Source organism: Mizuhopecten yessoensis, unplaced genomic scaffold (genome assembly GCF_002113885.1).
Source record: "Mizuhopecten yessoensis strain PY_sf001 unplaced genomic scaffold, ASM211388v2 scaffold11085, whole genome shotgun sequence".
Classification (NCBI taxonomy): domain Eukaryota; kingdom Metazoa; phylum Mollusca; class Bivalvia; order Pectinida; family Pectinidae; genus Mizuhopecten; species Mizuhopecten yessoensis.
In genome coordinates this window covers 210534-228684 of record NW_018408872.1, presented here as the reverse complement: position 1 = coordinate 228684, position 18151 = coordinate 210534, and the positions used below count along the sequence as shown (strand labels likewise).

The following is an 18151-nucleotide window of genomic DNA, read 5'->3' as shown; positions in this document are numbered from 1 at the left end:
CTACATGTATATTATTTCAGTATACTACATGTATATTATTTCAGTATACTACATGTATATTATATTTCAGTATACTACATGTATATTATTTCAGTATACTACATGTATATCATTTCAGTATACCGGTACTACATGTATATTATTTCAGTATACTACATGTATATTATTTCAGTATACTACATGTATATTATTTCAGTATACTACCTGTACATATATTACTACTTTTATATTATGTATCAATATTTGTATTCTATTCACAGATAAATAAAATATATATATTTATATAAGATTTGCTTTAAAGTTTTAATAATTCAAACAAATACATTTGTTTCAATTTTTCTGTTAAAATTTCCCCTATTGGTGAGCTGACTATTAATAAGGTAGCATTAATAAAGATGTAGGTGTTTTACTGAAGTATATGCGTCACGAGGAAATATGAGCTCCTCATGATCAAAACAAATCTTTTTAATTTTATGTGTAACATCATGTGTAATGACATACTCTATACATAAGTAAAATGTACATTAAATTTCAAAATTACATAACCAAATAGTGCTGGTCACAAGTGATTTTTTTTCCAAATTTTTTGTTCTTTTAAAAATAGCTTCCAAACACCTACGATCATGCTGACAAATAGATAAATAAAAGAAACCAGTGAATTAAAGGTACATACATGTGTATGCACAATACCAGTGAATTAAAGGTTCATACCTGTGTATGCACAACACCAGTAAACTAAAGGTACATACATGTGTATGCACAATACCAGTAAATTAAAGGTACATACATGTGTTTGCACAATACCAGTAAATTAAAGGTTCATACATGTGTATGCAAAATACCAGTGAATTAAAGGTACATACATGTGTATGCACAATACCAGTAAATTAAAGGTACATACATGTGTATGCACAATACCAGTAAATTAAAGGTACATACATGTGTATGCACAATACCAGTAAATTAAAGGTACATACATGTGTATGCACAATACCAGTAAATTAAAGGTACATACATGTGTATGCACAATACCAGTAAATTAAAGGTACATACATGTGTATGCACAATACCAGTAAATTAAAGGTACATACATGTGTATGCACAATACCAGTAAATTAAAGGTACATACATGTGTATGCACAATACCAGTAAATTAAAGGTACATACATGTGTATGCACAATACCAGTAAATTAAAGGTACATACATGTGTATGCACAATACCAGTAAATTAAAGGTACATACATGTGTATGCACAATACCAGTAAATTAAAGGTACATACATGTGTATGCACAATACCAGTAAATTAAAGGTACATACATGTGTATGCACAATACCAGTAAATTAAAGGTACATACATGTGTATGCACAATACCAGTAAATTAAAGGTACATACATGTGTATGCACAATACCAGTAAATTAAAGGTACATACATGTGTATGCACAATACCAGTAAATTAAAGGTACATACATGTGTATGCACAATACCAGTAAATTAAAGGTACATACATGTGTATGCACAATACCAGTAAATTAAAGGTACATACATGTGTATGCACAATACCAGTAAATTAAAGGTACATACATGTGTATGCACAATACCAGTAAATTAAAGGTACATACATGTGTATGCACAATACCAGTAAATTAAAGGTACATACATGTGTATGCACAATACCAGTAAATTAAAGGTACATACATGTGTATGCACAATACCAGTAAATTAAAGGTACATACATGTGTATGCACAATACCAGTAAATTAAAGGTACATACATGTGTTTGCACAATACCAGTAAATTAAAGGTACATACATGTGTATGCACAATACCAGTAAATTAAAGGTACATACATGTGTATGCACTCAAACTTTTTTATTACTAAGTATATTTACCTGGTAATACAAATGTTCGGGTTATAAAATATTCTGGATGATGTCACTTTAAAGGATTTTCATTTTATACAATACCGGTGGCTTCAAAGATGAACTCCTTGTATATCCATATTGTATAAAACCTAGTACATTAACCTAGATCAATACTAAAATAAGATGCTTTTGTACATAATTCATGAGTTTCGAGCACATTGCACATGTTTAAAGCACTGTAACGTTAAAACTTATAACCTTTAATTCATACTAAGTGTACTTGATGGGGACAGGTCAAGGTCATAACATTATGGTTTCTCTAGCTATCTTTAACAGTATACTTCTCTGTCTTATACAGAGTATATATCTACAGATTCTGAAATTGTTATACTGGCTATATGTCTTATGTGAAACAAGAAATGTTTGCCCCTGTTTATATTTGTTGCTCTTGAATGAGTGTTTACTTCAACCACAGGTTCTAGCCTCGTCTGTCAATACACCAAGAAGATTATATTATGGGTGTATTGACAGACGAGGCTAATACCTGTGCTTCATTCAATACTGGGTGATAACACTAGTAGGTAAATGCTGGGATGGATTTTACACTGAGCAAATAGATTTTTAAAAGGCCAGCTGTGGATGAAAACATTGGGAAGTGACACCACATAAAATGGTATAGTGTTAATATATATACCTGGTGAATGATCTTAATCATAAAGACTACAGTATTTCATGCTAAGAAATTAATACATGTTTTATTACAATATAGCTCGTAAGAGAAGCCACAACACCTTTTTGACTGAAACTTATGATTGCAATTGATTGCCATCTTTTCACTGATCAAATTGACAAACTGAAATATTATGAATTTATAAAATGTTAGCACCATTTTTTGCTTAAGTAAGGAGACAACATTTCTCTATTTAGGATATCATGAATATAGTAAAAACTTGTATAAAGAACAAGCACATAAAAGAAATGTAATAAAAGCAATCCTTAATGTCTTTATCTGACGTCGCAGATACCGCTCAATAATTGTGCAGGCATACATATAATCTTGTGTGTGTGTGTATGGCTCACTCATGGAGGTATCCATTTACATCTGAATCTCATGCTATCTGCAAGGTCAGATAGACATAAATGTAGTGTATTGCTTATATATGCACTGAATATATATGGTGATATGATTTTACCCGACATCTTGCCGTTAACTGGATGCTGTTCATACAGAGAGATACAGATGCCATAAGCCTTCTGGTTTTTGTTGTTCCAGTTTCTGACCCCTGCAATCTCACTTGTTGACAAGGAGGAATTGCCATCTACAAGAAACAAAATAAAACTGTAAATGTCTAGTAACTGCAGAGGAACATTTAGTCACCATCAGACACAATTATGAATTAGCTTTATAACAGTACAAGTAAATAAAACTTTCTATCCTGTTTCCTGGGACTTCTTTGTTCAGTGTACACTGTACATACTGATTCAATATATTTGATACAAAATCAATAGCTTCTAAAAGGAAACAGCAATGATCAGCTCAGACACCTGGGTCTGGTGTAGAACATACTTGATTCTGCAGTGGATACTGTACACGGTACACTACAAAAATGACATTAATATTATTCATTCACAAGCTTGCACAGAATACTTGCAGGATTTTTGTAGTACATACCTGGGCCCAGTTGTTCAAAAGATGATTAGCTTAATCACTGTTTAACGACATTTTTCAACCTTTGATAATTTCGTCAATATACAAGGTAAAAGCTCGTAATTTTACACCTACATTAACTCTACTAAATACTGGATATCTGGAAAGTTTTAACTCAGTCAATGGTTGTGTTTCAAAGATACACATAAATTGAAATTTGCGGTAATCACTGATTAAGCTAATCGTCCTTTGAACAACTGGGCCCTGGTATATGCTATTTAATCCCTTATATTTAATAACCCATCTAACATTGGAAAATAAGAATGCTTATAGATAAGGATCTGGAATACTAGTGAATTAATTAATGTGACAATTTTGTGTAAGCTACAGTATATATAGCAGGGAGGTTGGAATATTACTAACGAGGAAAAGAAAGTTGATAATCGTCTACTAACATTTTTCATAGACTTTCATAATGGCGAGATCACTGTTGTCATACACACAAAAGGTAAATGCCAATAACCTGGACACCACATTAAGTGCTTTTACAAGGGCCAGAAAATCTCATTTCTTGCAAGAGACTGTACTTGACTTTATTACCCACTATGCAGTACACATTGCCAGTGTCTGGACTTGAATAATCACTTCATTCTGGCATGGCTTTAATTCATAAAGACTGAATAGAACTTAACTTCCTAGCTATACCTTTACTCTAGACAATGGAAAAGCTATATCAAAAAAAGTATTTCAAACTTACGAATTGAGAAATCAGATGTAAATGAAATTAATACATGTATGATATATCCAGTGAAATTCAATGTGTCTTGTAAAAGATCTCACTTGCCATATGCCAATATGTATGATAGAATACATGTTTCACAGCTGTCCTAATGTTTACCAACTAAAATGATAATAAACACATTCAATACCGCTATACGAGGCATTTATAAATTCTCAGATATATATCATAACATGTAAAAATGTATGCACAGTCGTTCAGGTATATCCATTTAGGTACAATGATTTATAAAGACTCTGCTGTAAATTTAAATGATTTCCTAAACTTGCATCCACTTCTTTTGTTACAAATTCTATTTTGATATAAATATGAAAAGATTCCCTTGAGTGCTTCCTGATTTATTTGCTATCTAAAATAGGAACAATTGATTTGTTACAAAGATGAGTTCTCTTTATCAGTAATACTAATTGGAAATTTCAATGGGAATTTTTGACGGTACAAATCAGATCTTATTAACAACTACTTGTCCTGGTACAGAAAATAATACCCAGTTAAAAGATATGTAAAATATTTGTTCTTATGTTTTTTTTGTAATTCTTGACTAAATTACACAGTGAATGTACACACCATCATGTCTATTTTTGTATTCGTGTACTTTTTAAAGCTTAGATATAAATCAAACATAACTAATTTAAGTTTACCTTACTGTAAAAATCATGCTTTAACCACAGACAAAAATAAATTCGATCAAATCTATACATTGGGGATACAAGCATGGGCAGACTTAATTTTTTAAATCCTGACACAATTCCAATTATTTTCAAGGGGATATCTAGTCATGCAGATATAACAGGCCTTAAGGCTACATGCCATATGATGCTAATGCACACAGCTATTGGCAAAATACTTCTGACATTTGCCCTGTATGCTTTGTGGGGATGAAGCTTTTCATCGCCAACTCCTGATCAATAGTACTCCAAACTGAATACACTTCAATCTCCACACACTGGAATTCCTCTATACCATTGTGGTACACTCTTTTCATGCGTTTTAAAACTGCAAGGTATTTATAACAAGGAATAAAAGCAACACATGTATAATGGATAATTACTAAAGCTGGAGTCACTAACACTGTTACTGAGTTAACATTGATTCCATATGGAAAGAAGAAGACCAACTTATAATTGGCTTGACTAATGAGAGACAATTTGTATTTAGGGTCTATTATGTATACCAAGATGTTTGTACTATGGAAATACACAACAAAAACTAGCTGTTTTGTCAGTGAAGCTTATCTTTAAAACGATGTTTTGTAGACAGACAGAGTATCATCATCATAATCATGTAAAAAATGCAATTCTGGAACATATGGATGTATCAAGCAGAAACTCAGAACCGTGTTTTTCATAGGCAACTAATATCATTTTGGCATCATTATTGGTCAACAGGAATATGTACACAAGTACACTGTAAATGGAAACATACAGGGTTAACTTGAAATAGTCACAAGAACGTAAGATTTCTCCAGGAAATTTAACATACCTAAATTGCCTTCAACAGCTCAAAAACATTATACTGTAATGGTCACAATGTACAATATGATCTAATTTATTGTACATACTGTCTTCATTTGTGATGGTGAAAGTCAGTCCGGAGTCTGGTCCGGTGTAGCTGGAAAAGACCTCATCACTCAGATGACCAATGTCCAGCAAGGGAAGGTCGTTTGAACATTTACCAGAAAAAGTCTCATTGCCAAAACGTGCCATCCTGCAATGTAAAAAACAATTAGTATGACTTGAAGTGATTACTGAGCCACACAATGAATTATTCAAAGTTCTTGAGCTTTAGTCACCACACAAGTGAGAAGCATGTGAACACAGGGACAGATGAGGAAATTTGATCTCCATACAACATTACAGCTATATATGTATACAAGTTTATCTTCATAGACAAGGTACTTGTTCCATAATGCTTCTATATATATATAGATAGACCTGGCTTGCATTACATTGTATAATCATCTCCAACACTAATGGCACCAATACTTCCCTGTACATTTACTTTGTAATATTTGTCTGTACAGAACATAAAACAAGCACCAACAGTTCACCATACCACACAGCTAGATGACTGGGCTGTTTGCCCATTTTACTAGTGATATTAATGCACTATATACATGTAGCTACCACTACCCAAAGTACTGTCTATTTCACTGATCCTGATCATTGCTGACGGACAGTGCTGGTCTTTGGGGTAAAAGGGCTTACATATTGTATATCTGTGTTATAACTATAGAAGTATACTTGATACAGGGCAGATGAGATGCTGGCCATTGCTTGTGCCCATTTGACCTTCCAGGTGATTGATGGGTGGATGGCTATCCCATACGCTGGGGATGGTCACTTTCATAAGCATCCAGGACAATGTATATAAAGGTTAGGGCAATCAGCCCTGGTCATCTGCCATATCCATATTCTCATAATCTTGCAGTAGTGTATATCAACCTAAATTTAGATTGTTGTAGTTGGGTTTTTTTTACAATTGAAGCGATTTCTAAGAGCACATTTTTTGTTTGTTTATAGCCGATGGTATAATAACCAATGGTAATAATAAGATAACGTCCTTTTGGTAAACAAGAACCTAAAAGTTTTGTGTAAATATTGTCATTTTTTTCTGATGAAATTCCAGAGAATAACTCTGCAATGTAGAACACTTTCTATGTTAAATAAATTGTCTATAGGTTGTTCAACATGTTAAAGATAAATACGATGTGGGTACTAACATTAGAGAGCTATTGCTATTAACTATACATGAATGTCAGATCTCGAGAAAAACATTAACATTACGGTTGACTTTTATGTACTGTTGTCAGGAAACTTAATAATAAAAGCTGAAGCAGGCTATATGATAAAGAGTATGACATGGATGATGCTTTATAAGCTAACATAAAGCTAACCCTAAAATGGGTACCTGTCAGCTTATAAAACTTTCTTTGTATGGCCTGCCAAAAAGTGGGTAGGCATGATGCTGGACAACTAAAAGGGATAATAACCAGTAAAATTACATGTATATATTGTATTTTTGTACCAGTGTCGATATTACCCAGACTTGTCATTGTCCTTATAGTTAAATTATAGCTGCAGCTGATATTTTCAAATCATTATCACCCATGCTGTATATATATACTTCATGGGTAACATAAATCATTCAGAGATCAGAAATTACATTGAGCAATTCACGATTGTTCTATGCTTGTCATCTCCATCAATTATATTCCAGCTCAATGAGTTAACAATCAGACAACTTTGCTGAAAGGTATAAATTACATCAATAATGCTGGTGTTCAGTGCCTCAACTTCGTTCATAATAGAAATACATTGATTTTTAGTTCACATAAATATATCAGGCCAAACAAATCCTATTTTGTGTTTCAGGCATCTTCAAAATCTCATGGTTATCAATACAAATTACCTTCACTTCACAGAGAACATATAAGGGTGTGAAATCCTTGGAATTTCTTGAATCCTAGAAAGTACAATAACACTACCCATATAATTTCAAGCACAGGCTATAAGGGAGTAGAACTCACAGAATTTCAAGAACCTAAGAGAATATTAATAAATATACAATCCATAGAATTTCAAGATCCTAATTTCCTAATTAGAGAATATAATTTCAAGAGAGAATGACTACTGCAAGCATTTGAGAATGTAAGAGAACTGGTACGTATACATCCCCTTGGATTTTTCAAATTACGTTTCATACATATATATATATATTAAATTTTCTGTGGCAAAGTTAAAATGCATGCATTTAAATCATCTTTCTAAACTTTATATTCATGAATTTCAACACTTGCATAAAAACTTTAATCAACAGACTTGCAGTACACACTCCCGGGTCCAACATGACCAAATAAACCCTCACCTACCCATACCACATTCTTTGAATATTTATACAAGCAGCTAAATTATACAATTGCATGGTAATCATTATTCCCCAATTCTTTTTACCCCTATTATTAAAATTGTATACCATTGTGGCCATCTTTTAGATTCAGTTTGGGACAAAGTAGGTTTGAAATACTAACTGGATAACTGTAAGTCTTTTTTTTTAAATTATTAATAGTATCAATGTATCATGTTTTTGTGTGCTATTAACTAAAGGTATAAATTACCCTTTGCTTTTTCATAACAACTAGATTGTCTGAACAAATAAATATCTTAAAAAACCCCACCATAAAGGCATGTAAAGGAAGTTGAGAAACATTATTAATTTACAAGTCTTACAGAAATAGTTTCCCTGACAGCTAGTTTCCTGACTGAGAAACCCTAGCTTCTTACATATATCATATATGTCACATAACACAAATGTGTTGTGAAACTATGAATGTGTACGTATATTTTATTTCTGTGCATCACTTCAAGAACACTGCTGTTGTAAATGAAAGTTTACAAACAAATGTAAACAACAAAAAGTCAGTTGATAAATCTGTTCCTACCTGTACACTGTGTTGGTTTGTTGTATCCCTACATCACAGGGTACTATGGTACATGTAATACTGGTGACAGGTCACAAGTGCTTTGGTGGTTTTCAAAACAGCAGCAAGGGTGATATTTCCGACCCGAAAAATCAATAAATATTTACCTACATCTTGGATAAACAAATAGTATTCATATACCCAATCTAACACTAGGTTCGCAGTTCCAGCTGTACTTGGTGAGACCTTTTGAGGAATATTTGTATTGTGTTAAATGATATAAGACTCAATTACATTGCTGTTCACATTAGTATTAGTTCTGCATTGGTCATCAGATCTAGAGGCCATAATACAATGTTAACCTTAGCAAGTTCGATTCATATACATATGAGCAACTTAAGTATAACCATTATACAAAGGGGTGAAATATCAATATTAATTATATATGCATTCCATGTACATTTATTATATGGTGTTTATATATGTACATGTATAAATATGTACCATTTACATACAATGATACATATTTTTTTTGTGTACTTTTAAATAAACTAAGAACTTCATTTAAAACACTGAGCACTACATACAAAATTTACACTATCAAAGGAACTTTCTTCTCAACAATATTCAAAATTTTGTTTCAAACCTGACAAGATTTTATAGTAATATACATGTAATATTATTTCAACATCTGAACATGAGAGGGAATCCTAACTTCCACCAATTTGTATCTGGTGTGCCTAGTCCTATAGGAGCCACCAATTCTACACTGTGATGAGTTAAATTAGATCTGTGTTGATAAATACTTCTGACAACAGCATCTGTAGCCACATGCATTGTCAACTTGATTCAACACCAGGGAATAATTATTCAATAAATGTTGATGATTCATATTGATGATCTGTCTTGTAAACATCAGAGTAAATCACAAAATAACAGTAAAGTAAAATAATTTAAAAGTAGAAACTATGCGACGTACTTATACCAGTAACATTTGTGGTTTTATCACAGAATTCAGTTGGAAAACTAGCTTTGATTCACTTGATAATATTTTTGAGTCTGTCATTCAAAGCTGGGAATGCTTTAGCTGTCTGTATGTTTTTGACAAGGAGAGCCCACATCACATCTGTCCTATAGCCAACCAAGGGACCACTCTTAGTGCTTGTCACCAACATCATTGTGTATTGGCTAGACACACAAAGACATGTCTCCGCAGACCATGTGCACATCACCAATTAATGATGGGGTACAAAGCTGAGGAGGATTACAGACGTAAATCAAACACGTAATCCCGGTATAATTAATCAGCCATTGCAATCTAACTGTCCCCTAACATCGGTGACAATGACATTGTTCTTTGTGAAAAAATGTTTTTTTTTATCTTTGTTGAAACAAATTTTGCATTGTGTGAATTGGAAACTGAATAGCATGTATAATTGTCTCTTTTATCACATTTTGTTATTCATAAATTATCTATCCTGGTATCTTTGTTGTGAAGAACAAAACCAATTCAATTCACTTTCAGACCCTTTTTCATATTTTTCATCAAAATACGCAGTAAATTTACAATTTCCTGGCAGGTCGATTCCAAAAGTGATCAATGATTTTGAATGAAAATTCTAAGAATTACTGTAGGACAGGGGGTGGATTTCTAAAACCCAAAAACTCCTCTACGTTTACTGCTAACTGTCAAGAACAAAACATTAAAGTTTATGACATAATGAGAATATTTTAAGTATCAGTATGCAAGTCTTGCAATTATAGGAGCTGCAGAAGCTAAAATAAAAACAATTATCTAGGTCCTTATGCAATAATGAAAAGTGACAACTGTAAGTTTTCGTCCTTGATTCAGACTTGCCAACTCTACCTATTTTGGAGGTAGAATCACGATTTTGGATCCTAAAATTGAGTATTTTTAACAAGAGAATTTGATAAACCATTCCGATTTTCTTAGATCTGATGATTTCACCTGAAAGAACAGCTAAAAGGATGCCATTAAAAAGTGTTTACTTCCCCAAGAGTGTACATATATATATATACAATTTATTTATGCTTTTAATTCGGAACAATCATAACCTCCCCCATGGAAATTTCAAAAAAGTTGGCATTTATGTTCATAAGGTCATGTTGATATCAAAGTTAGCATCACTGATCATGATCTAACATCACCATTGTGTATATACACAGTATGTAAATGCACAGTCAGACAGGGGTTCGAACCCAGGACCCTCCCAACTCTATCATTTAGCTAATAATGCATCTGTTTCGCATTTCCACACACAATAGGAATTGGATTTAAAGTTTATATTATTGCACAGTAAATACACATGTACGATATATCTTACATTACTGGCATGTATGTAAAACCTGCTGCTGCTGCTGCTGGTAAATTTCTATAATATACATATTTTGTTAGTAAAGAGATGCTGTACATGTAGTCCAGACATCATATCAAAAGATGCTTATCTTGAGGGAATGGCAATGCTTTTCAACGAGTCAAGAGAAGCAAACTGTTCTAGTTGTATCATGTTACCATAGGCAGTAGACATATAATGATATCGCCCACCACTACATCGCCGCTATCACACACAGTAAGTAACTAGAGGCCTGTCAGCCCAGGCTGTTATCGTGTGGTACGGTTTTTCTTAACGCAATAGTTTGGTCTGTCAGCTTACTTTAAGAAATATATCCATACGGTGGGTATCAGCCTCTGTACCACCACGTGAAGGGACATACATTTTACACATTTTTGTCGCAAGAATAGCACTACAGTGCTAATGTTATTATGTTACATGTATATGCGACGTTAAATAAAGCTTCTGGACTCTTGACACCCTGCGGACGAGACAACTTATTGAAAATGGCCTATAACCACGGACTAATTCCGTGCTATAACACAACAGTCTGTACTGTAAACAATAATTATAAATAAACACATATATCGGTCACCGAGTAACTATATAAAACAATTTGATACCCACTCACCTCTGGCAATATTTTCAAATATGTGGCATCCTTGTGACCTGTCAGTGCAGATGACAGCACGGATTCCGTTTATGTGTCATTAAGTCTGTCTGATGAGCTGCCAATTTGCAAAGTGGTGATCCCAAAATCGAATGCAAACCAAAACGTTACAGTAAAGCCAAAACACGGTCGACCTCATATCCCTACCGCTTCCGGTAGTTGTGCATTGATTATGGATTATGTTTGTTACTCATTCGGAATGACTCATTTCTATCCAATATTATGTTAATTAGCAAGACAAACCGTTAGAACTCCTTCCAGACTCACACGACTCTGGTCAAAACATACCACGTCTCAGTTAATTATCTTCTTCACTATCTAATGCGTCTGCCTATTGGCACGAAACGCTTCTGTGACCTCGACAAATTCTCAGTTAGTTTATGCTTGTGAGTGTTAGGCCTATTTTGTTGTCACACAAACGTGGGTGAAGAATGTGGAGTACGACAGGAATGTTTAACTGTTTTGTCTTGTCATATTGTGTGAGCTTGTAGAATAACGGATCAGTATGACACATTTGGCTTAATAACAATTTTTATGTCCGCAACAATGGACTGATCTTCTACCAATTTTATAAATAAAATTGACAACTAGCGAGCATAACCGACGAGGTGGCCGAGTGGTTAAGGCGATGGACTGCTAATCCATTGGGGTCTCCCCGCGTGGGTTCGAATCCCATCCTCGTCGTCTTAATTTTTTTTCATGCATTGTTATATCAAATAATTGTGTTATGATTAAATTCAATTGCACCATAAACTGTGATTAAATATTTTTCATACAGTTATATTAAAGTCAGAAATATTAGTATGATATATTTAAGAATTAACCACACGAGATTAAAGTTCAATTATATAACGTCAATAGTCAAGATATACATTTTTTGTACTCTTCCAAAGGAAACGGAATGTCGTATCGTATTATATATTGGAAGACTGTTCGATGCGACGAAAAGTATAATTATGGCGCACATGTAATGTCACACCAGAATTAATTAAATGTGTTTATCCATCGGACGGAAAATAAAAAAATCTCAATGTAATGAAAATAATATGTAGCAAAATAAAAAATAACACAATATTTGGGTTTCATTACTTATCTAGCTAAACTGAAGCTCTTATGATCTTTTGATCTCTGACCTTTCGGGTTTTTTAGTAACACACTTTCTTTTGGTTCATCGAACATAAAATGTGTTGAACGGAACAGCATCTTGTATCAATCGTTATAAATGGGGGGAAATCATGTTTGATGTTTGGGGACAACCAAGGCACATTTGATGTTTGGGGACAACCAAGGCACATTTGATGTTTGATGACAAACAGGGTTTCATTGGGACCAAGCAGGGTAGTTTGGTGACAATGAAGTCATGCTTGTTGTCAAGAAGTGTAGATTATAAGAGTGGTATAGTTGAGGACAAGCAGTGTTACACGTATATTTGTAGACAAACAGAATCTGTTCGGGTACCATCAATAACATCAATAGCATTTGCTTCTGTGTTTCCTTGTCCTATGCCGAGAACAGCCATAGAAACCTCTGTTGACAGCTATTCTTTAAGCAATTGTAGAGGCCACGGTAAATTTGCGAAAAGAAACAATCTCAAGTTCACCGCTTCATGGACTTCGATCGGAATGAGGCAACTGGTAGGTCCACATTGTTATATAATGATAATGCAGATGTTTTCAAACTGTCAAGGTATTGAATGCATAATATTCGCAAGCTATAGACTTTGTACGATTGTGTTTGTATGAACTCACATTCTTGCTACCATAGCGATTGTTGACATGTATGTGTTTATTAACAATTTTTAATAATTAATTTAAGTGGTTATGCATGACCGATTTACTTATGACAATGTTCCTGTTAATGTTCTACTGATGAATAATTTGGCTAAGTTGCTTAATTTCAATATCATTACACGAATATTATGAATGAAATTGAAATGTATTAGTTGAAAAAGAAACCATTAAATAGGAAAATCGTTCAGTATAAATCAATATTGATTATAAAAATTAAGAGTCATCTTGAATAATAAAAAAGTAACCATACAAAATATGTAACATGTATTTGGTCATAGACGCACAAAATTATGAAAAATGTTAAAAGTATATAAGCGATAATCTTAAGGAAAATGTATATATAAGTATGAAGTTATTCAAATTTTAGTAATTATTGTCGACTTTTGTAGGATTAATTTAAAACACATGGTTTCCAGAGATAGACATTGATGAAGAATATGGGTAAAATTTATGATCGCCACCATGATTTCATCCGGAAAACGCTATTTCTTTGTGTGAGAGAAAGGTCGATGTTTTATTTTATTATGTCCATTAGTGTGCCTTGTAGTTTTGTCACTGTTCTCGCTATGAGACGTGGCATTACTAGGATTAGAACTAGAAGCAGAAGACGTTGATACTTGCAGAACACCTGGTTTTATTTTCCTTTGATTGTTTCTACAAATTAATAACTATTTTGCTTATAACTAATTACGCTTCTAAAAGTGGACATGCTATGCTGGTAGCTCGTTTTTATTACGGACATCTTTGTCAAGTAGACCGTCTTCAACCTTTCTCCACACTTCAAGAGTTTAATCATTTTTCTTTTTAGAGAGCTACACGATACCCCTGATATCTTGCAGTTCAAAAAACCACTAGACAGTCACAGAAACAGATGCATAGATTGAGGGAGGGGGAAGACAGAGAGAGGTTTATGGCTTTAAGAGAAAATATGTAACGTATATACCTAAAACTGTTAAAAATATCTGATGATGTGTTTTCGAAAGTAGCATGAAAATATATCTTAACTTCTTCAGTAAATCCCGTCACATTCTATTACACAATTCTGCCTCAAGTGAAGTTTTAAGCGCTGCAAGGTTTACAAAAAGAGAACCAACAAGAAAGAGATGCTGGAGAACAGCTAAAGGGAGGTAATACGACAGAATTAAAACAGTAGACCTATGGCAGCTCTAGGGTAATTTATTTCTATAATGTAAATACATGTTATAGCATATATTATTCTTTTAAGCAGTACATAATACGTATAAAGGCAAATAACTAAATAAATGATCATCGTTTAGGCAAGTATTTTTCAAGTTTGCTTAAATATCGTTCCTCTATACCATGAGTAATGTATTTCTGAATCTTATAATACTCTTTAATCAAATTAACGAGAACCATGACATAAAGTGAATTACATCTTCGTGTATGTAAACATCAAGTTTTGCATATATACCATTTATCTAGTTATATATATCAGTACATAATGTTTGATAAAAAGTATAATTTAACTATCAAATCTATTTCATATTTCTGTTTCTCCTGAAACCCAAAGATACAAGTTTCTTTTTAACCGAGGAAGTATCGGTAGGGACATTTACATTATCACTTCTAAAAAGATCCTTTTAGAAACCCCGTGAACTTCTTTTCTTTCTGATGCATAGTTATTGATATATCTATTTTCTGTTATTATTGTAAAGTTCTCCCTAGACCAGTTTCGGTAAAAAAATGTTTTATTTACTATACATTGTCGTTATGTTATACCATTTGGGTACTTTCAAGAGTGAATGTTTTCTATTCAGATCTTCTTCTGCTTTTGGTATGAACCGTATAAATGTTATAAATCATAAGCCGTTTCAACTCTGACCTAAACATTCTCCTTATCCAACCAATTTTCAGAGGTTCAATAAAAGCTCTCAGGTTTACCATTTGATCTACCCATCCACATATATATATATATATATCTGAAAGTTAATATTTTTTGTCAGGATTAATAATATTCCCGACATCGATTACATTGTCAGTCATTATTACCAGAATGGTGAAAACTAACCGTACGTTATGATACGTATTGTTTATCAACCAGTATATGTCTGTTGAATAGTGTTACATTTTTAACATCAGTTAATGTTCTCTACATTTTTCAGGATATTACTACTTATTTATTTAGTTTGTGGCATCTTATTTCCTTTTTTAATTTTATTAATGGGTTTTTTCACAGACGAAACAATATATATTCTAAAGATAGAAAAATGAAATAACGATAAGAAAACTAATGAGTCAATTTTTTGAGTAAAAGTTTTTTCTGAATATTTTTAGCATATGTACAAGCTATAACAGTTTTTGTTATAGTTATGTGTTTCTAATAGAGCTTGTGCTTTATTCCTTAGTTGACGTATCCCCCTTTTGTGAGACATAGTAATCCGATGTTAGACACTGATAGCTCTCACGTGGGCGAGGTGATACTTTCACAGACGGAAAATAAATGTCCATAATGACGCAATAAGGTTGCAAACTATTTTGGAGCATGTTTCGGGAAAAGAACAACAAAGACCAAAATGAAATATAGTGAGAATGATTCCTCGTGTAAGACACATCGGAGAGTAGACATACAAATAGTACAGTATATTACAAATTTACAATGATACATGTATACAATAATAGTCAAATGCAATATGATGCATGTTGGACAATGGCATACGTGATAACTCATTAATCGTTTGGGTTTGATGATTAAGTTAAAATCTTATGGAATTTCAGGATAATTGTATCAATGGTTTTCAATGGTAATCTTCCTAACTCACAATAAACCAAATTATTACACGTACTCTTCTTGACTCCGAGTAGCCTTTTACAAAAATGTATGTGTATCTTTTCAACATCAAGAGCTTTATGAAAGCCCCATACTTCTGCACCGTAACTTAAGACGCTATTAATATAAGTGTCGAATACAGAACATTGTGTTTTGATATTAAAATTATGATTTTTGAACTTATTACAAGGCGCATACTATGCCTTATTACTTTGATCTACAACATGCTTTTGAGTGACATAAAATTTACCGTTGTAATTAGCGTTGGAAAATTACCTATTTAAGAGGCACCAGAAAGTCTTTTTGAATAATACTTACTCCCACTTAGGTTTCAATGAAGCAGGTGTTCCTCAGGTTTCGATTCTTGGACCTCTTTTGTTTCTAATCTATATTAATGATATTGCTGATGTTTTTGAGTCAACCGCTCGTCTTTTTGCAGACGATACTTCTTTGTTAAAATCATCCTCTTCGTGTCTAGAAATCCAAATGGTTCTGAATAGAGATCTCGAGTCTCTTAATGCATGGTCCCAAACTTGGTAAGTAACATTCAATCCAGAAAAAACTGAAGTAATTTTTGATTCAAACTCGGTTGAAATTAATGAAGATTTGGAATTAGAATTTAATGGCGAATTTTTAAATTTTATTGATCATCATAACCATTTAGGTGTTAATTTTAATTCAAGGGCAAAATGGGGGGATCATATTTGTGCAATATATACTTCAGTTATGAAAAAGTCAACGTCTTACGTAGACTCAAATACTTATTGAATCGAGATAATCTTTTAAAGATTTATAAATCTTTTATTTTACCAGTTTTAGAATATGCTTGTGAATTGTGGGATGGTTGTACAACTTATGAAACAGAAATGTTAGAGAAAGCCCAAAGAGAAGCTATTCGTATAATTACTGGACTTCCTTCTTATGCCAGAATCGAAGATTGACTTTTTGAATCTGGTCTAGAAACTCTTTCGAATCGAAGAAAACGCAGAAAACTTCAACTTTTGTATAAGATGCACAATAATTTAGCTCCGGACTATTCTAATGATCTATGCCGTCTACCGTTGCAGAAAATAACCGTTACACCCTTAGAAACAATAAAGATTATAGAGTTCTTCCTTTCAGGCTTTCTCTAACAAATTTTCCTTTTATACCTTAACTCTTCGCAGTAGGAATTCATTGGACCTTTCAGTACGATCGTTGACTTCTTTACATTCTTTTAAAAACTCATTAACTTCAATTGTACTATCTCCTCCGCAAATATACTTAGCTTTTGGTGAACGTAAATTAAACATTTTGCATACAAAAATTAGATATCAATGTAGTCCACTTAAATATGATCTTTATAGGGTAAATCTCGTTGATAGTCCAGTTTGTAATTGTGGCCATCCCTGTGAAAATGCCTTTCACTTTTTTATGAGTGCTTACTTTTTAACGACGAAAGACGCATCCTGTTCCAAAATTTAAATCCCTTGTATGTTTATTATGATTAAGAATTACTTTTCTTTGGTAATACCCAACTTTCGGTAGAAACCAATACAAAAGTTTTTAGACAAGTGCATCATTACATCAAATCCAGCAATATGTTTTGATAATTATAATTATCATTCCTTATTTTTATTTATATGTGTACGCTGTTATATATGTTTATGAAATTGCATTTCTTTATTTTGCCCGATTACTTTGTTACATTGATCTTGTTCATTATAAAATTACTATACCGGGCTGCATGTCATGAAATTTTGTATAATTTATAATTTATTCAAATGCGGATCCTTTTCACAGTTTACAGGATTATTGTCTAGGTAACCCCCCGTTC

At 32.9% G+C, this 18151-nt stretch overlaps 1 protein-coding gene and 1 non-coding gene across 2 annotated transcripts in view; one reads left to right on the top strand and one right to left on the bottom strand.

Moving 5' to 3' along the window:
- The window catches only part of LOC110465527 (PP2C-like domain-containing protein CG9801), a 19483-nt gene extending 7392 nt beyond the window's left edge, over window positions 1-12091 (bottom strand). The window contains exons 1-3 of the mRNA XM_021521420.1: window positions 11719-12091; window positions 5875-6020; window positions 3060-3185 (exon numbers count right to left, since the gene is read on the bottom strand). Coding sequence (XP_021377095.1) covers window positions 3060-3185; window positions 5875-6019 — 271 coding nt within the window. The 5' untranslated portion in view covers window position 6020; window positions 11719-12091. The remainder of the gene's footprint in view (window positions 1-3059; window positions 3186-5874; window positions 6021-11718) is intronic.
- Window positions 12092-12359: 268 nt separating this feature from the next.
- Window positions 12360-12441, top strand: Trnas-gcu. Its single transcript has one exon. It is a non-coding gene; the product is annotated as a tRNA-Ser (tRNA).
- Window positions 12442-18151: the final 5710 nt, after the last annotated feature.